This window comes from Octopus sinensis, linkage group LG4 (assembly GCF_006345805.1).
Source record: "Octopus sinensis linkage group LG4, ASM634580v1, whole genome shotgun sequence".
Classification (NCBI taxonomy): Eukaryota; Metazoa; Mollusca; class Cephalopoda; order Octopoda; family Octopodidae; genus Octopus; species Octopus sinensis.
In genome coordinates, this window is record NC_043000.1 from 58,267,659 (window position 1) to 58,289,700 (window position 22,042).

The window sequence follows — 22,042 nt, forward strand, 5'->3', positions numbered from 1 at the left end:
AGGATTGGTATAACTGTCAATTCCAAAATTGGAAACTATAACCTACAAGATCTTCCAAATATATATCACCACACATCTTTCTCATCTTCTCTCCAGGGAATAGAGACTCAGCTCCTTTAGCCTCTCCCAGCCCATCTTTTCCATTGAGTCAATAGTCTTTGTGTATTGGTGCTGGATTGCTTCTAGTTCCACAGTTTGTTTCACACTCCCTGGGGACCATAGTTGGGAGCAGTAATCCAAGCAGCTGAGAACAAATGTCTTCCATAGGAGTAGCAGAGCCTCCATTTTCTTGGTTCTGAATTTCCTCAGAATCCAGCCAACTACTCACCTGCAGAGTGCTGCCATCTTGGTAATATGCACATGGAATGTTGTATCATTGCTCATGTGAACCCCCAGGTCAAACACGGCTGAGAACATTGTTGTGGATAATTTCCACATTGTTTGTAAAGCAGAAGTCCAGGATATGTTTGTGCCTGGTTGAAGAGAGTATGATCTGCTCCATGAATATCATTTTTGTAACATCAAGTAGAGATTCTGCTTGATTTTGCTCTTTGTGCGTCATTCCTGGGGTTATATTGCCCCCAGGCCACCTGATGTTGGGGAAGTTGAAGTCACCCATCAGGAATATAGTAGTACGTTGATCCAGTTGTGCTAGTACTTCCTTTATCACACTGAGGCCTTCCTCAAACTTTCCATCATGGTTTGAGGCATCAGATAGGTGATATAGTATGCATATCCCTATATCAAGTTGCTTTAGCTGTACTATGAGTGTGTCACACACCAAGTTCGAGTTCAATAACAGGGTTATTTGTGGATGCACATTGCAACTTCACCATGACTGCCTTTTCTTCTATCTGTACAGAAGATAGAATACATTGGTATGTGTATCTCCGCATCACTTATGTCTGCAGATAGATGTGTTTCTGTAAGTGCAATGCATATGGCTTGATTGCATGCAGGAAGATTCTTCAGGTGCTCAATTTTGTATTTGCTATTGTTCTGCAGCAGGCCTCATTAGTAGATATGGTGTTGGTGTTGGTGTGATGGGTGGTTTGGTGGCCAGCCCGGGTCCATCAATTGTGGCGGTCTTGTGTGTGAGGGTGCATTGCTCAGCTTTGTCTGTAGCCATGACAACCATTGCACTATTTCCTGTGTCACACTTGAAAATGTTCTTGCTCAATCACTGCATCCATATGACTTCTGTCTGGCCTTCTTTTCTGCAGGCTTGCGCTGGGATATAGATTTTTCTAAGTGTGGTTGTTTCCTTCGTTGGGTGAGTGATGGATTTTGCTCCAGTGTTGGGTGTGCAAAGTGGCAGTTTGTCCCAGTCTCTCCATGTCAGCAGACAACTCTTTTGTGAAACTTCTCAGATAGACCTTTTTCTCTGAGATTTGGGTTTTTATTTTTGAATCATTTTCACCTGGCTTTCATCTGGTGTCTTTTTCTACTTCTACATTGCTGCTTTGGGAGGTGTTAGGACTGTGATTGTTTGCACTTTTCTCGTTTCCTTCCTTGTTGAGCTTTTTAACTTTGGAGTCGATGTTGCCACTGCTAGTATATATATATAAATATGTATATGTATATCTATCTATCTATCTATCTGTCTGTCTGTCTGTCTGTCTGTCTGTCTGTCTGTCTATCTATCTATCTATCTATCTATATATATATATATATATATAAATAAACCATAAAACATAAAACCTCAGGAGGTATGAGAGGTGAATATGTTTATTTAACCACTTGTTATCTTTAGGATTACAGCCAATTTCACAGCCTTATCATGTTATGATAATTTCAGTATATAAGAAATTATTTTACATGTTTGCACCAATATGCATGTTATGAATTATACAATACACTTGTATATTTACAAATCAATGCAAATAAAGAAAGCTATTTATCTGCATTGATTTGTAAATGTACAATTGAATAAGACAATGCATAGCATGCAAATTGGCATGGACATGCAAAATATTTTACTATTCACTGAAATTATTATTACATGATGAAGGCTGCAAAACAGCCATAATCCTAAGGATAACAAGGATAATAAATATATGCACCCCCTATACCTCTTGACTTTATATGGTTTATATACAACTCATCACATGAAATGATTTCATCAATTGGATCTCCTGGATTTGGGTTGCATAGAACTCTGCATTATACTCCTCCATATAGGATGACTATATGGTATGATAGCCAGGTCCACTAGAGGAGCTTTCTGTGATGATGACCTCAAGATTCTATGAATCCATATATTGCACTACTAATTTGTGTATGTGTGTGTGCATGTGTGCATGTACACACATGCGCATACAATATATATATATATATATATATATATATATATAAGGGTAAAGACCCCTTTTGGTCATGAATGACCATGGGATTGCTCCTAGAAAGTTATCCTCTGAGGCACAAGTCCGGGCAAGGTTGTTCACGGAAGACCAGCAGTCACCCATACATACCAGCCTCCCCTCTCCATGTTACTGATGTTATCCAACGGAAAGGCAAAGACCACTACAGCTTGGCACTAGTGATATTGTAACTCTTTTCTACAACTGAGTGAACAAGAGCAATGTGAAATAATGTGTCTTGTTCAAGAATAAGCACATAGCCTAGTCCAGGAATCAAACTCACTACTTCATGATTGTGAATCTGACACTAACCACTGAATGTGTGTGTATATATGAATTCAGGGTTTGTTTAGGTTTAAAATATACATAGTTGAGGAATACATCGTAAATTCTCAACAGTATGTCATAGATATTGAACAGATGATGGGCTTTGATTATTCAAAACCCTCATCAGAGTTTATTTAACTATATCAGCTCAAGGTCATTTAAAAAAAATGAACATATCTCTAGTTATACATACACACATACATACATACATACATACATACATACATACATACATACATACATACATACACACACACACACACACACACACACACACACATACATACATACATACATACAAGTGAGAGAGAGTGTGTGTGTGTTCTGTAGATATATCAATATCATGGTGCCAGAGCAAAACAGAGCTGATAGTGGCCTAGAAATGTTTGAAAACTGTTGAATACATGCACTACATGACCAAGAAGTTTGAGTATATTGCCTATATTTCCTTTCACAGCAAGACTAGTTTGAATCGGTAGTAAAGCATGTTTTAAACACATAAATGTACTTTCCATATATTGAATCATTTATAATTTTTTACATGTTATGTTGATGCATTAAACACACACACACACACACACACACACACCACACACACACACACACTCACATTTAAGTGATTGTTTGAGTGACTGTAACTACTGAGTGGCCACAAGGTCATGCACCATGGGTGATATCAAGTATGCTTTATTAGCAATGAAGTAGGTAATCCATTACAAATGTTCGAAGTGTTGGCCATGTAGCTCTAACCAAGTGTTCATACAGAATTTTTAAATTGCAATGAACCCAAGCCAGCTCTGGAAAATGTTCATTCAGAAAGTCACGAACTTGTAATGCATAACGGGCCGGAGCTCCATCTTGCTGAAACCAGACAGGATATCCCCTTCCATGTGAATGCTCATGAGGCATCATCTTGTTGCCAAGCATGTCCAGATACGAATCACCTGTCACAGCATCCTCAAAATAAAATGGTCCAGTTATTTGATTGTGCCAAATTCCACACCACACCATTACCTTGCCCCCACCTTGTTGATTATCTGCCTCCATCCAGTGAGGATTCGTTTGTGAGTAATATTGGCAGTTGTGAAAAGTTAGCAATTTCACATGTTGCAGGATGGTGCGTGACTTTATGGCCACCCTGTATATATGTCTGTCACATTATATCTACATGTGAATATAATTACAATTATGTATTTCTTAGTATGTTTAATTATCCAGCTGTTACCTACTTATGAATATTATGACTTGGTTTCAAATCTTGGATTGGGCTGATATAGGGAAAAAATTCATCGAGCTTAATCCCTTGGTAATGAAGTGTACTGGTTTATACATTAAGAAGACACTTTTGTGAATTGCAAAAAAAAAAAAAAAAAAATTTATTGTATTATTAAATATGAGGAAATGACAAAGGAATGAGACATCTGGTGCCTTACCAGAAGACCCATTCTCCACTGCAAAAGTGCTAATGCTTTCCCCCTAATGAAGAAGATTGGCCTGCAGGAGTGCTGGTACTGTGCTGGTGTCACGTAAAAAGAACTTATGCTGTTACCACATAAAAGTGCTTGTGCTGGTGCCATGTTAAAAGTACCCAACACATACTGTAAAGTGGTTGGTGTTAGGAAGGGCATCCAGTCATAGAAACCAAGCCAAATCAGACTGGAACCTGGTATAGTTCTCCTGCTTGCCAGCTCTGGTCAAATCGCACAACCCATGCCAACATGGAAAATGGACAGTAAAGGATGATGATGTACATTGTGGAGAGGGAAACCCAAGAAGACATGAACACTGTGGTGAAGGCTGACGTCAGGAACCTGAGCCTCATGGAGATGATAAAGGGCCGGGATGACTGGCAATACACAGTTCATGAGAAGACTTGCTCAACTCAGCAAAATTGAGTTCTGAGTTCTAGAAACACCATGTGTGTGTGTGTAGTGCATACACACACACATATATATATGTGTATATATGTATAGATATATATTTATAGATATATACATGCCGGTGGCATGTGTAAAAGATTTGAGTGAGGTCGTTGCCAGTACTGCCTGACTGGCCCCGTGCTGGTGGCACGTAAAAGCACCCACTACACTCTCGGAATGGTTGGCGTTAGGAAGGGCATCCAGCTGTAGAAACTCTGCCAGATCAAGATTGAAGCCTGGTGCAGCCATATGGTTTGCCAGCCCTCAGTCAAATCATCCAACCCATGCTAGCATGGAAAGCAAACATTAAACGATGATGATGATGATATATATATAATTGAAAAAATTTGGAGTCAACAAGAAGGAGTATGGTTCAACATTTATTTTTTAAAAACTACAATTGTTTCCATGCAACGTAATTCTCCTGGCATTCGAGTACTTGATTATGCAGCTGTTTCTCTGCATTATGAGATCTACTGTTTCCTCAGGCAATATGTAATATATATACATGCATATATGGGTACAGGATATCACCAATGGTGTAAATACTATGAAATATCTAAACAAATGAGTTAAATACATAAACAACAAAAAAAAAATGGAAAACAGAACAAGTAAACACAGAGAAAGGCTACTTTATTAGTTGTTGGCTGTCTATCTACTCCTCATTTCAAGCATTCAACGACAATATGAGTCTTCAAAGACAGATGCTCCCATAAATTCTAAAATAAAATTTGGGAACAAAATCATGATATTAAAGACATACAAGGAAACCAAATTAAAACAAACGTGGAGGATCAGTAGACAAGAATGAGGGGAACATAGTGAGTGCTGGGACAAACATTTTTTTTTAAAGAGGAAAAAATAAAAAAGAGATGAAAAAACACATCCATTCTTTCGAACATCCGTGCAGGAAAAGAAAGATGGTCAGATGAGGAAAAGAAAGATGGACGATGGTCACATGTGAGCAACGAGTGAGAGAGAGAAAGAGAAAGAGGGGAGAGAGAGACACACAAATAGAAAGCAGTGAAAGGGGGGAGAAAAAGAGAATTAGAGAAGGCTGGAGGAAGGAAAGAGTATAGAGTAGAAAGTCGCCTCAAAAAAGTTCAGATAAACTTATTTGGGAATGAATGCATCGCATTCAATTAAATAATAAATAATAAATAAATATATATATATATATGCATATATGGGAAAAAATAAGTTCAAGAAAGAACAATTCAAACTTTTTGAGAGGTCCAAAAAGAGAGTAAGAATGATTTCTAATAAAGATTCATCATATTCATAAACAACAGCCAGAGCAAGTAAATAAGAATATGAAAATAACAGTTGAAAAATATCGTCATAGGTATAAATATACCATAAACAATTATAGAAAAATGGAGGAGAAAAAGATGTTGCTTCAAAATTAAATTTAATACAAAATAGGATTCAATACATACACTCGTTTCAAAGGACAATACAAATATGAAAGAAAAAAATTATAATCATAGTAATTATAATTATAATTAAAGTTATGCATTCTCATGTGTGAAGAATTTTTGGAAGGACATCAAAAAAGGTTTAATAAAATAAAGTAAAGTAAAATAAGATACAATAAGGAAGAATATAAAAGGGGTAATAGGGAAAAATCAGATATTTACAAACAAGTTGTAAAAGGGAATAAATAACCGTAATAATAATAGTGAGAGTGACAAAAGAGAAAATAAGACAGACATATCAATGTGTATGCATGTTAGACATGTCAATGTGTACTCAGTAAACTATAACATAAAAATAAGAATAAAAATCTAACAAGTATGTTTAAAAAAATGGTAACAGGTCAAGATGAAGTATAATGTAAACAGGTCCACGTGTGTATAGTAGAATATAATGTAACAGAAAAAAAACACAGAGAGTTATACATATACATATTAATATTGAAAAACGAATATATATATATATATTACATGAGGCTAAAAGTGATAGGCAAGACTATGTTTGAAGAAGTTACAATATTTAATTAAAAATGTACATACAAACAGACAAAAAAACAAAGAGAACTTAACAAGGAAAAAACATTGATCACAGACAAGACCAGTGTATTCGAGAGAGTTACCTTACACAAAAACTAGCCCGGGGTAGGGGAGACAATCAGAAAAAGTAGGAATAAAAACAAATATATGAAGGAGAAAATTATTATAAATTTACAAGTGATAGAAAAAATGTATACACTTAACACATAAGGATATACAGTCATACACATATACATACATACACACACACACAAAAAAACGTGCATACACTCAGAAGTACATATTCCCATAAGACATATATAAGTATATATACATATTCACACATACATATACACACACATAAACATATACACACATATACATATACACACACATATATACATACATATATACATATAAATACATACATACAAAGACACACACATATATGTTTACACACACATACATACAAAATCATGTGCCAGCCCCCTCACCCCAAATAGCTTCTGTGCTGGTGGCATGTAAAAAGCACCATCCGAATGTGGCCAATGCCAACACCATCTCAAATGGCTTCTTTGCCAGTGGCACGTAAAATGCACCATCCGACTGTGGTCGATGCCTGACCTAGCTCTTACAGGACTATGAGAGGGTGTTGAGGCAGATACTCAACAACTCAAATGTGGACGTAATATACCTTGACTTTGCAAAAGCTTTTGATAAAGTGTATCATGGTATGATATGCCACAAACTACATAATCTTGGCATTGCTGGAAAACTTGGAGAGTGGTTACACAACAGTTCTATATTTAAGTGATGAGGAATTATGTACATTATTTGCATTATTTACATTTGGTTACTTGACTTTCTGAAAGATAGATGCCAGGCAGGAGTGGCCAATGGAACCACCCCAAAGAAAACAAAAGTAGTGAGCAGTGTTCCACAGGGCACTGTCTTGGGACCACTGCTTTTCATAGTGGCCCTTTCAGATATGCCTTCAGCTGTCTGAATAGCCATCCTTGCTGGCTATACAGACGATATGAAAGTCTCACAGAAAATACAGAAGCCCTGTGATGATGTACACCTGTAGCAGGAGTTGGACTCAATTTACAGATGGGTAGAGGACAATAATATGCAGTTTAATGCTGAAAAATTCCAAGCCCTTTGCTACCAGCATCCAAAACTGAATATAAAACTTACAGGGTACACTGGTCCACAGCATCATATTAAAGGATTATGCAACAAAATGACTTTTGTCATAGAAAGAGTTTTAGAATAACTGGATTTTATATTGCTACTGTTGAATAAGTTATAAAGTTGTATGAAGTGTTTGTTGATCAATAAGAATTATCTTTCTCTGTAGATTATAATGTTATAATTTTGTTATAATTGTTGAATAGTGGATTGAATCAGACTGTATTCTGTTGTTGCAGTGTTTTATTGTATTTGCAGTGGATGGGTTACATTCCATAGTATTTTTATCCTTGAGACTAGTGAGTGCTTGATTGTATTTGTCTCTGACCATGTAAAATCTTGCTTCATCAACAGAGAGATTACTTATGTTTACTGATTGCTAATGATTTAAGCTTAATAACATTTGGTGGTTGGTTAGAATCTGGCTACATGTATGTATGTATGTATGTATGTATGTATGTATATGTATGTATGTATATATATATATATATATATATATATATATATATATAAATAAATTAAATATAAAGATATTCTATTGACAATCCAGTAATTTATTTATATTACAATATTACATTTAATACTATGAATATAATATATAACATAACATAATATTATATAACATAAATGATTATAAAAATCATAAAAGGCCAACAAATTGTTTCGACATATATATTTTTCCTGATCTACATAATCACAGTTCCATTATATATATAATCACTTCAGGGTCTTTGGTTTAGAAAAAGATGAAATTCTGTGTGAAAGGACGGCTGATGTGACTATATATGTAATGAAACTGTAATTATGTAGATCAGAAAAATATATGTATGTCAAAACATTTTGTTGGCCTTTTATGGTTTTTATAATTATGTTATATAATATTATGTTATGCTATATATTATATTCATAGTATTGAATGTAATATTGTAATATAAATAAATTATTGGATTGTCAATAGAATATTTCTAATTTATCTTTTTAATTGAATTATACCAATATTTATATGGTATCCAACTGAAGTACTAGTGATTTGGATGCTTAAGAAACCCCTTTGAAGGATTTCTTTTCCTCAGTTTGTTACTTTATATATATATATATAACACACAAACACACACACGTGCACACAGATCATCATCATCATCATTGTTTAACATCTGTTTTCCATGCTGGCATGTGTTGGATGGTTTGACTGAAGTTTGGAAAGCCAGTGGCTGCACCAGGCTCCAATCTGATCTGGCAATGTTTCTACAGCTGGATGCCCTTCCTTATGCCAACCATTCTGAGAGTGTAGTGGTTGCTTTTTATGTTCCACTGGCACAGGAGCCAGTCAGGCAGGCCTGGCATCAATCACGTTCAGATAGTTCTTTTTACATGCCACCAGCATGGGAGCCAGCCAGGGGGCACTGGCATCAGCCACATCTGGATGGTGCTTTTTACGTGCATGGGAGCCAGACAGAGGACACTGGCCACAGCTACAATTTTGGTTTTACATGACTCAACAGGTCTTCTCATGCATACTTTTAAATGGGCTGGACATGCAACACTGGCATTGGTCATGGCTGCAATATTGGTAGTTAAGTTTATATAGGATTCTTTGCAACCTGATGTTAATTATTTCAATCAGGAAGTTAGTAGATACCAACTTGGTTTCTATTGTTATCTTCAGATTAACCATTTTGATGTTTTAACCTCAGTATATTATTTATAACTTCTAAAAGGCATTGTGTCATCATTCCTGTACACATATATTCCTGTCTATCTGTCTTAGTTTATTTAGCAGCAACAGGTCTACAATTTTGCATGCTTCTGTAAAATTATAGCTATCCATGGAAATGTTGAATATACTCTCAATTCATTGTTGTTCTGTAAAAATGGACGTCTAGACTGTACTATAGTCTTGAACTTGTCTGATATTGTTTGTGTGCTTAGATGTGATCTGTATAGATTTATAGAAGAGGGTTTTGGTGATAGATGGATAATAAATCTTTGGTGATGGATGAATGTTAAAAAATTAGCTGATTACAAATCAAATAATTGCATTAGTTTTTACACTTGGTCTGTTTAACCCTTTCGTTACTGTATTTATTTTGAGATGCTCTGTGTTTCTTTCAATTATTTTAAGTATAACAAAGAATTTAGTAAAATAACTCAGTTATCATTCAGCTAGTGTTAGGAACATAAATTGTGACTAAGGTTTGGTGGTATATTTTAATGCGAAACTTATGAAAACAAGACATTTGTACTACAGAGCCAGAGCTGGTTTTGGCTGGGTTGGTAACGAAAGGGTTAAACAAATTTATCAATAATGTTTTTCTATGTATTTAGCATTGTGGAGGACATTATTTCTTGAGAATTGAGACTAGCATTTTCATACTCACAATGAATTGAGAGTATATTCAACATATACCATCCGAATGTGGCTGATGCCAGTGCCCCCTGACTAGCTCCCGTGCCAGTGGCATGTAAAAAGAACTATCTGAACATGATCAATGCCAGGCCTGCCTGACTGGCTCCTGTGCTGGTGGAACGAAAAAAGCAGCCACTACACTCCTTGCATCTTTGATGTTTGACCCTTACTCAATGGACCAGATGGAAAATAACAAATGTCATGAGGCAAGGATCAAACATCAAAGATGCAAAGAGTGACTCATACTTCCTCATCCCTTGCCAACCTGCCCCTGCAATGAATGCCCCCAACACTTCTATATTGCCCTTGGCCTGAAGAGCCACCTCAGACACTGTTACCCTTCACACCCATCAGTGGGAAGAGGTTCAATCACACACTACAGATTAACTACTTAGATATGAGTTAATACCAATGATAATGTCATTACTTAGGTTATAGTTAGATTTTTTAACCCTTTGCAGATGGAGTCTCATTTGGAATTTCAGTGCCAAGAAGATGGAACCTTTTTCACAAGCCCTATATGCACTTATTTTTCAAAAAAATAAAATATAAAGTAATTACTTTACATATATAAAACTATATTTATTCTTGTAGGAAATTGAACGAACTAATACAATCTTCTTTGTCAATTGATTTTTCAACTGATTGATCAGCCCTGTCATCTTTTCAGGATTAAGTAAGATTTTGTATATAATAAGGTATTGCATGTTCTTACCTTATATGAACTGCTTATTGTTTCTGCAAATATGAACATGTTGTTGGGTGAGTTTTCTATACTCATTTATGTATGATTCTAAGGAAAATCAGTGGTGATCTAATTACCTGGAAATACGTGAAGTTGATGTACGGGATGCAGTTTGACTTATAAAGAAAGAAAACTACAACCACATCAATGTAACTAAACTATGCCAAGTTAAAGGGAGTAAATTCAGCTTTGTTGGTAGAAATCAAATGGTGTACATTCTCTTTTAACTGGAAGCAAAATAAATTCACTGAATGTGAAGTGTTACTCTATTACTGGTAAGTCCCTATCTGAAGATTTGAACCATGAACAGCATATGAACTAAATACATACCAGTTATCCTGTACTTCTGCTGCTTACAACCTTGAACTGTACTGTATAAACTATGTTGCATATTTACTGTAAGGTAACCTTATTTTGCCAGTGATACAGAACCACATAACAAAGTAACAGTATGTAAAGTATGAATCCAAGCATGGGTTAAACATAGTGTCACTTAGCTGAGCTTAAACAATATCCCTTGTAATTCCACAATACCTTTTATTCATGTAATAATTTCTTCCTTTTTTCCTTCTTTATTCTTCAGAGATCTTCGATCAAACAAAATAAAAAATATTGCTGTTGGTACATTTTCAAATCTGCAGTATCTGGAAACACTGTAAGTATATTTTGAACCTTCTTTTTCCTATCTTAAAACCTTTGTTTTTTTGTCTCATCTTTCTTCCTTCTGTTTTGTTGTTGTTTTGCTATTGTTGTTGTAATGTTATGAGCTGAAATAGTGAGAGTGGTGCGGAATGGATGTGATGAGTTGTATGTTGGGGCCATCAAGTATTGTGAGTGCGCCAGGTGTGGAAGTGATAAGGAAAGATAGCGATCTCCATGTGGAGTGGAATGTTTTCCCTGCTTCCTTCTTGTGGTGCAACCAGTTGATTCTTTCTCTTGAAGTTTATGTAAAAATTGTTTTTCCCTCAGTTCATTCAATACTTGCTACAATCTGTTTTGGCTCAGAAGCAAGTGAATATGTCAGGCAAGGTGAACATCACTAGCAATGTGATAAAACCATTTAGTGGTGAGGAAGATGTGGTTGATTGGGTGAAGAAGGTTAGGTTGACCACAAATCTGCAGGAGATTAACGACCAGGCAAGTTTTATGTCATTATATCTATAGTTGGCATTGTACCTAGAAATGAATGAAGAAGCCCAACTAGATCCAGGAAGAATAGAAACCAGATTAAAAGAAGCATTTATGGAGGAAGCATTTATGGTTTATAGTAGGTTGGAAAGAACAAGATGGAATGGGGAATGACTGGATATGTTTATCAACAATGTCAGAGGGTTGCAGAGACTGGCTGAATACACTGGAGAATGACTAAAGAGAACAACCAGACTGGTTTCCCTGATCACAAGTCAATAGAGTTACAGCAGTTATTAGACATCAAGATCATGGTTTTGACAAACTGTCCACAAAGCTTTGTAGCAGTGGCTGTAGTGGGGAAAGGTCCAATAAGATGGTAAGCTGAGAGCTCCATGAGGTTGAGAGGGGAAAAAGAATGAATACGTCCTTTGAAGAGGTAGTGCTTCAGATGTCATGAGACCCATATGATCAAGGACTGCAAGAAGCCCAAATCAGAATTGATCTGTTACCAATGTGATAATTGTATATGACTGCCACCATCACACAAGTAATTTCGTACATTTCTGGCTATGAGGAAGTATTGCCTTGCTTGGAAACAAATGAAGGATGGCAACATAAAAAAGATCTACCTTAATAAACTTAGTCCAATCAATGCAGCATGGAAAAGTTGACATTAAAACATTGCCAGCAGCAGCAAGAGTCTGGATTTTTTTGTTTTTTACTATTCATTCTGGAGCGAGGGTCAGTGCTTATGACTCTTCATAGGATCACTGTCACTAGTGAGAGAGAGGGAATGAGGAATGAATCTTCATACTAGAGCCCTAATTGTAACAGATCGCACACTGCTAAAGGAACTCATGAGTCAGGTGGTAGAATCAAACTAAGCAACATATTACATCTACCAACCTAATTAAGTTGCTGTACGATTTGAACTCAGAATGCAAAATACTGGAACAAATAGCACATGACACCTCATCAAATACTGTAATGATTTCACCAGTCCATCACCCTAACACATCTTATTTTTTGCAACCTCAGAAAGGTGAAAACTAAAGCTGATCATGGCAGGATTTGAACTCTGAATGCAAGAAACTGAGATAACTAATGCAAAGCATTTATTCTGATACTCTAACAACTGTGCCAACTTGCTGTTTTGGGGCTTTGTTAGATAGATTAGGTTAATGTGGTCAAGGTTCCTCCTGAATAACAGCTGCATATTGATGTTGCAAGATAAAGACTGGTAAATACTTGTTAACGAGCCTCTGTAAGAAGTTAAAGACTTACTTATAGCAAATTTTCATAAAGTTATTAAGAACTTCAGCACTTAAAAATTCTTTGAAAGGTTATAAACACATAATATCTCCTGAATGGAATTTTAGTTTGAAATCAAAACAAAATGTAAACTAATACATACATGCATATGTGATATACACATATGTGTAGCTATTGCATGTGCATGAAGTTTGCTGTATGTATGAGCGTATGTTTGTGTGTGTAGGTATGTAGGTATGTATGTATGTATGTATGTGTGTTGTGTGTGTGTGGTGTGTGTGTGTGTGTGTGTGTGTGTGTGTATACTTGTGTTTGTTTCTGTGATGTGTTGTGTGTGTAGATACGTATGAGAACTTATGTACTGACATACTCATGCTTGCGTGTATGTATGTATGTATGTATGTATGTACACATGCATGCATATGTGTGTGTGTATGCATGTGTGTGTGTATATATATATGTATATATAAATATATATATATATACATATATATATACATATATATAATATACATATATATATAATATATATATATATATATATATATATATATATATACATATACATATATATATATATATATATATACTATACATATATATATATACATAATATATATAATACATATATATATATATATATACATATATAATATATATATATCATATATATATATACATATACATATATATTATACATATATATATATATATACATATATATATACATATATATATATACATATATACTATATATATATATATATATATATATATATATATATATAATATATATATATACTATATATTACTATATATATATATATATAGAAAAAAGTAAAGAGTGAAAAAACTACAGAAGGCTTAAATGTTAAAAAATATATATATTTGCGTCATATGTCTGAAGAATATTAAAATTAAAAAAAAAAAATTTTCTCTCTTATAATGACATAATTTAAAAGAAAGACCGGTTTCGTGTGTAGCTTTTCAAATTTCTTGCGACGTTATGTTTATGTTGAATAGAGTTTTCGTTATGTTTATGTTCAGGAGAGTTCTAAATAAGGGAAGGTAGTGAGTGATTTCTTCCGGTGTAAAGGAGATAATCGCTTAAAAATTTTTTCCTTTCCCTTGGTGTGAATTTCTCTGTATCAGTATGTTCGGATGGTTGAGTCTGGGCTTGTACTTTTCAATGAAGAATGTTTCCTTGTTTAGTCTAATTTGTGTTGATGATCTGAAAGCACATTGGTAAAATGGAAAGATTAAGAATTGTGGTAGTAGTTGCTTTGCGCATTTCTCAATGTGCTCACTAAAAGGTATCATTCTATATTCTGGGAATGCAATTTGTTGTCGATGCAGTGTGCATCTCCGTCTGAGTGATAGTCCCGTGGAACCCACGTAGTCTTGGTGGCAGCCCGAGCATTTTATGACATAAATTATGTTTTCAGAGGCACAAGTAAAGTTAGATTTGATCTTGAATTTCTGTCCCTCTTTAAAGAGGAATTCTGATCCTTCTAGCAGGTTAGGGCATTTGTTCACAGTTTGATCTACCACATTTTTTTACTTTTGCATCCGTAATTTCAGAAGACAATTTTGCCTTTGTGAGAATTTTTAAGTGATTTAGGCTGTTTGTAGCTTTTAATGATTTGGTGTTGTTTAGAATTTCCTTTAATTTGGGGTCTTTATGAAGTATTGGTAAATTCTGGGTGATGATGGTGAAGGCTTCTTTTGTTTCTGGGGTTGTATGTAGATATGTAAGGTAGTATTTTCGGGAAGGTGTGTTGTTGTGTTGACTTTTCTTAAAGTTTCTATGTTGATTTCTGTTGCACGTCTGATCCCATCCTCTATGAGTTGAGCTGGGTAATGTCTGTCAATTAGGGTGTTTTTGAGTTCTTGCAGTCTAAAGTTCCTGGTATTTTGTTCTGACACTATTGTGCATATCCTTCTTGCAAGGTTGAAGGGATGTTTGTTTTAGTGTGTCTTGGGTGGCATGAATAAAAAGAGGTATTGTTTGGCGTCTGTGGCTTTGTAAAAAATGTCTGTTTCTATTTTAAGGTTAATTTTTTAATTAGTATATCCAAGAACGGGAGCTCCTTTTGGTTGTATTCCATTGTGAACTGTATATTTGGGTTTATGCTGTTCAATAGGTTTTTAAATTTTAGGAGTTTATCTGTGTTTTCATTCCAGAGAATAAAACAATCGTCTAAGAATCGTTTCCAATTCTCTTTTATGTATTGAGAGAGGGGGTTTCCAAAGATTGATAAAGATTCCTGGTAAATGATTATTTCCATGTATCCCATTGTTAAGTTCGCAATGACTGGTGCTGCCCTTGTACCCATAGCAATTCCGGATTTTTGACAGTAAAATGTATTGTCAAACATGAAGTGGTTATTGTGTAGGATGAATTCAATTGATTTAGTAATGAATTCTTTACTGATCCTTTTTGGTATTTCTTCCGGAAATTGGTCTAATCAGAACTGTATTGCCTCCAGTCCATAATTATGAGGTATACTGGTATATAATTTAACTACATCAAATGAAACCAGGATAGTTTCTTCCTTGGCTTTTTTTGGAAGGTGGTTTAACATATCTAAGTCATCTCTGATATGGCTATCGATATGTTTAAGGAAGGGTTTCAGGAGGATGTCCATAAGTAGACTTAGTCTGTGTGTTTCACAGGTTGGGCCAGCTACAATGGGTCGTAGTTTTAGGTCCCCTGGGTTAGGTGCGTGTATATATGCCTTTGGTGATTTTTTAATGGTTTCATTTATAATTTGACTTTTATGAATTTTTGGCAGACCATAGAAAAGGCTAGGTTTGCATTTAAAGTTTGTTAGGAAGTCAATCTCTTTGGTTGTTAGTTCCTTTTCATGGGTTTTAATTAGTGAAGAAAGAGTTTTCATTATTTTTTGTGGGGTGTAGTTGGTAATTTTTTCATAATGTAGGTCGTCATCAAGCAAGGAAATTACAAGATTTCTGTAGTATGATGTATCCATTATTACAACTGCATTTCCCTTGTCTGCTTCCTTAATGGTTATATCCTCATCATTTTGAAGTTCTATCAGTTCTTTCCATTGTGTAGTGTTAAAATTTGAGTTAACTTTCTGTTTATGTATAGTATGGTAGGGAAAGTTCTCAATGTGGTTACAGAATTCGTCAAGATCTTTATTTCTTCCTCTTTATTTCTTCCTCTTTATTTCTTCCTCTTTATTTCTTATCTATATATATATAAGATCTTTATTTATATATATATCTATACTCTTTTACTTGTTTCAGCCATCCGGCTGAGGCCATGCCGGGGCACCGCCCTTGTTGCTACCCTCTCTAAGTCCAGTTTGCCGTGGCTGGCCACTGATCTAAGAGAGAGTTTGTAGCTGCTGCCCTTAGGTTACCTTCGTACCTTGCAGTGGGTTCATCTGGGATCCCGGAAAGCAGCTTGTCTAGATGTTTTTTGAAAATGTCCACATCCGCATCATGTAGATCTCTTAGTTTTCTTGGCAGTTTGTTGAACAGCTGAGGGCCCCTGAACCCCAGGCTATTACAGTATCTGCTCCTTACCCTGGATGTGGAAGACGGGACCTTTGGCACCACACAGTGACGTCCTGTACGGGGATTGGAACAGCTCTCAATTCCAAAATTTGGTGCTAGTCCCTCCAGGATTTTCCATATGTATATCACTGCATATCTCTCTCGTCTGCGTTCCAAGGAGTACAAATTGAGTTCCCTAAGCCTCTCCCAATAGTTCTTTTCTTTCATGGTGGAAATCCTCTTGGTGAAATGTCTTTGGATTGTCTCAAGCTCTGTGGTTAGTTTGACACTATGCGGTGACCACAGTTGGGAGCAGTAGTCCAGGCGGCTTAGGACAAATGTCCTCCATAGTGTCAACATGGTCTCGCAGTCTCTTGTCCGGAATGTCCTCAGGATCCAGCCAGTGAGTCGTCTGCACATTGTCGCCACCTTCGCGATGTGTGAAGAAAAAGATGCATCGTCACTCATGTCTATCCCCAGGTCCCGTATTGATTTCGATACTGGGATTTCGATCCCTCCTGGGCCAGTATAGTTGTGTTGTAATTTATATGTGTTTACAGCTTGATATTGTAAGGCTTGAAATTTACCAGCATTAAATTGCATGTTGTTGTCTTCAGCCCATTTGTATATGGCATCCAGATCTTGTTGTAAAACGTCAGCATCAGCTGGGTTTTTGATTGCCTGTGCTACCTTTGTGTCATCAGCATAGCTAGTGAGGGATGTTGTTTGTGCTACCAAGGGCATGTCAGAGAGCGCCACCAAAAACAGCAAGGGTCCCAAGATCTATATATATATAAGATCTTTATTTCTTATCTATATATATATATATATACATATATGTATATGCATATATATATATATATATATATATATATATATATATATATATATACATATATATAATATATATATACACAAATATATACATATATACATACATATATATATATATATATATACACACAAATATATACATATATATATATATATATATATACACAATATATACATATATATATATATATATATATATATATATACAAATATATACATATATATATACATATATATATGTATGTATATATATATGTATGTATATATATATATATGCATATATATATATATATACATATATATATACATATATATATATATACATATATACATATATGAATATATATACATATATATATACATATATATATGTGTATATATATATATATATATATATATTATATATATATATAAATACACACACACACATACATACACATTTGTGTACATACAATCTACACATCCAGTATATAGCAGCAAACTTGGTTTACTTTAAATTGATATACTCAACATAGCGTAATATATGCTATTTCATGTAATATATTCCAGGCTTCCACTAATACCACCACCACTACTACTACTACTACTACTACTACTACTACTACTACTACTACTACTACTACTCAATGTAGGTCTAGTATTCATGCCTGAAGTATAACTGTGAAAGTTATCTATGAGAATTTAAAACTCGAATAGTTTTCTAGAAATTAAAAGAAAGGAAGAAAGAAATAAAGAGCACACTACAATAAAAAATAAACAACAAACAAAAACAAATATAAAAAACAAACGTTCTGTACCATACTGAACTATATATAAGTTGGAATATATAACTTGTAATTTTATTAGGATACAACTATTTTATTCCTTTAGATTCTGTGAACTATGTTGGAAATAAATCTGGCTTTTTACTGATAAGAATCCTACTCAACCACCTCTATAAACAAATGCATTTCCCAATGTTTTCTTCAGTTATCTGTATCAGTTAGGAAAAGAGATAAATAGAAGTGAAATGGCTAAGTATTGGAAAACATGCTCACATGACTTTGAGTTCAAATTTATTGCAGACAATTTTTTTCTTTCTTTCCAGGAGAAAGAATGCCCTTGTATCTACATTATCTCATTTTGTCTAGTTTTAACAAGGACCATGTGAGATTTTTCTTTGGAATGAATTGGCATCTTTTCCAAGTGAAAAGCTGTCTCTCATTTGCTTAGCACAATGAAACTACAGCTAAGCTCTTAACTGTTAAGTTTCCTTGAATCCCTTGAAATTTTTGGATGTATTTTTATATTTATGAATAGGATGTTTCATCTGCCACTTTTGACCTTCCATTATCCATTACACTGTGTAACTTGACTTTTGTCCTTGGGTAGCAAATGTTATTTCCTATTTGCTTACCCCTAGAAAGTATGAAAAATGGTTAATATTTCCTTCAAACTTTCCTTTTGTTACATTTATTCAAACCCCAAAGAATCCCTCTCAACACATGGCGATGATGCTCCCTTACTACTCCTGCTCATGATCAGAGATGTACAAATTGTCAACCACTAAGGAACATGCCCAAGTGGTAATGATCAAGCATTTGACAAGCAAATCTCCGGTATTAAGTAGAATATTTACTATAATTAAGTAGAATATTTACTATAATGATATTTCTGCTGAATCTGTCTGAAATGTAATGGAAAATAGATCAGTTTGAAAACATTGGTGTTCAGGTCAGAAAAACAGAGGCTGAAAGGAATAGTAGTAATTTTGTTTGGTTTCTAGATAGAAGCAAATAAGAAATAACATTTACTAACCAAAGACCAAAGAAAAACTAAAAATTTTGTTACATAGTGTCATGAATTGACTCAGTATGCTTCCCAACACCCATATAATTTCTAAACAGTCTAATGTATCAGCCTGTTTTATAGATAAGCACTTAATCTCAGTTACTTTGCAATCATTTTCTTGTCAACAAGTTGTGTCCTTTCTCCTTTTATCCTACCGCTATTACTAGGTTGATGTCCTTTCAATTTGCTGACTTAATATAGCTCAAGCTAAACACATAGGTCCCAGTTATTTCTTTGCTTACCATTTGTACCTCTCTAACCTTCGTCCTCAAATAAGCACAACCAATCCTTTCTCTTGGCCTATGTTTTAAACAACTTGTAGCTTTTAAACTGAACATATATTCGTTTTTAATGTTACTAAACTTTTTCTTGGATAGCTTAGAAGACAATGGGTCACGACTTTTCTTTGCTGGTTAAATAATATTTAATGATGCAGACACAAATGTGGCTGTGTGGTAAGAAATTTGCTTCCCAGTTACTTGGTTCTGGGTTCAGTCTCACTGCATGACTCCTTGGGCAAGTGTTTTTTTAACTTGAAACTATAAGAAGCCTGTTGCATATGTTTGTGTGTGCCTTTGTGTCTGTATTTGCCCATCCACTGTTGGGGTGTTAGCGGTTCAGCAAAAGAGACTGAAAGAATAAGTACCAGACTTTACATAAATAAAATAAGTGCTGGGGTTGATTCATTTGACTAAAAGTTCTTCAAGGTGGTGCCCCAGTGTGGCCACAGTCTAATGACTGAAACAAGTAAATGATGAAACATAATAGACATATAATATTATATTATGCTTTTGCTTAGATATAGTGATACTAATTCAATGACTGGCATCCATGCTAGTGGAGCACTAAGAGTACCATCCGAGTGTGATGATTGCCAGTGCAGCTGGACTGGCTCCTGTGCAGGTGGCACATAAAAAACACCATTTGAGCATGGCCGTTGCCAGTACTGCCTGACTGGCCCTCGTGCTGGTGGTACATAAATGCACCCTCTACACTCTTGGAGTGGTTGGCGTTAGGTAGGGCATCCAGCTGTAGAAACTCTGCCAGATTAGATTGGTGCCTGGTGCAGCCATCTGGTTAGCCAGTCCTCAGTCAAATTGTCCAACCCATGCTAGCATGTAAAGCGGACGTTAAATGATGATGATGATGATGATGAATAACCAATTGTAAGAACTTACAATTAGTTTGTTTAACTACTAACCATCTGTTCTAAATAATCTAATATTTCTTTATGGTAAAATAGTGAGTTGGCTGAATCATTAGCACACTGGGCACAATGCTTAGCAGCATTTCGTCCATCTTTATGTTCTGAGTTCAAATTCCTCTAAGGTCAACTTTGTCTTTCATCTCTTTGGGGTTGATAAAATAAGTACCAGTCAAGCACTGGGGTCAATGTACTTGACTTACTCCCTCCCTGAAATTGTTGGTCTTGTGCCAAAACCTGAAGCCAATATATTTACTTGGTAAGGCTGTGTAGTGGCAGATCTTTAGCATGCTGTGCAAAATGCTTATCGGCATTTTGTCTGTCTTTTACGCTCCAAGTTCAGATCTCGCTGAGATTGACTTTGCCTTTCAGGGTCGACAAAAATGAGTACCAGTCAAGCATTGGGGTTGATTTAATCAACTTACTCCCTCCCACAAAATTGCTGGCTTTGTGCCCACCAAAGTTTGAAACCAATATTTCCTTATGGTGTATTTTCATACTCTACTATGAAATTTACCATGTGATGAGATAAATTTGTAATTGGTGATCAATCTAATGTGTATTAAAGATGCACTAAACAACATGCTGTGACAAACTAAGCGAAAATGCAACTGTGAATGCATTGTGTTTAACACATCCTGTTATTTTGTGTGTGTGTGTGTGTGTGTATGAAAAGTAGGTGAAATTCTAAGAGAAAAGGGAAATACTAGTGGAGTTGATTTAAATAACAGTCTTTTGTAATAGAACACTTCAATGGTTATTATGAGAGTAACACTGTTATGTTTTAGTCTTAGACGATTACATATGAAAAATTGCTATGCCAGGATTGTGTGAATTTAGGACATAAAAGTCTTTTATGGCCTTACTCGTTTTTCACTTAAGATTTTTAATATGTTATACATCATGCATATATGTGTTAATGTAATAACATATTCTATTGCATAACTTCTCTCATATACATTGCCACACATACAATCATACACACATATTCCTGTTCTATCATTATAACTATTATTGTTTCATATGCAGACATTTTATTTATCTCTCATACACACATACATACATATACTTTATTTCACACATTCAAACACTACTTAAAATTTATGTCTACAGGGTGTCCCAAAATTAAGGCAACCAACTTTTTCCAGTTTTGCCAAAGCAAAATATTGTTATATTTTGGGTCCGAGTGCAATGGTAAAAGTTACACAATTATGACACCACCACATTTAATCAATATGACCACCTCTGTTTTGAATCACAGTCTTAAGCCTAGGTGCAAATGCTTCACACAGGGCATGCTACT

The 22,042-nt window shown here is 35.0% G+C and overlaps 1 protein-coding gene across 1 annotated transcript in view; it reads left to right on the forward strand.

Annotated features, from left to right (window-relative positions):
- Positions 1-22,042, forward strand: part of LOC115210405 (peroxidasin) — a 144,217-nt gene that overhangs the window by 38,906 nt on the left and 83,269 nt on the right. Inside the window, exon 2 of the mRNA XM_029779001.2 lies at positions 11,527-11,598. Within this exon, the coding sequence (XP_029634861.1) occupies positions 11,527-11,598 (72 nt within the window). The remainder of the gene's footprint in view (positions 1-11,526; positions 11,599-22,042) is intronic.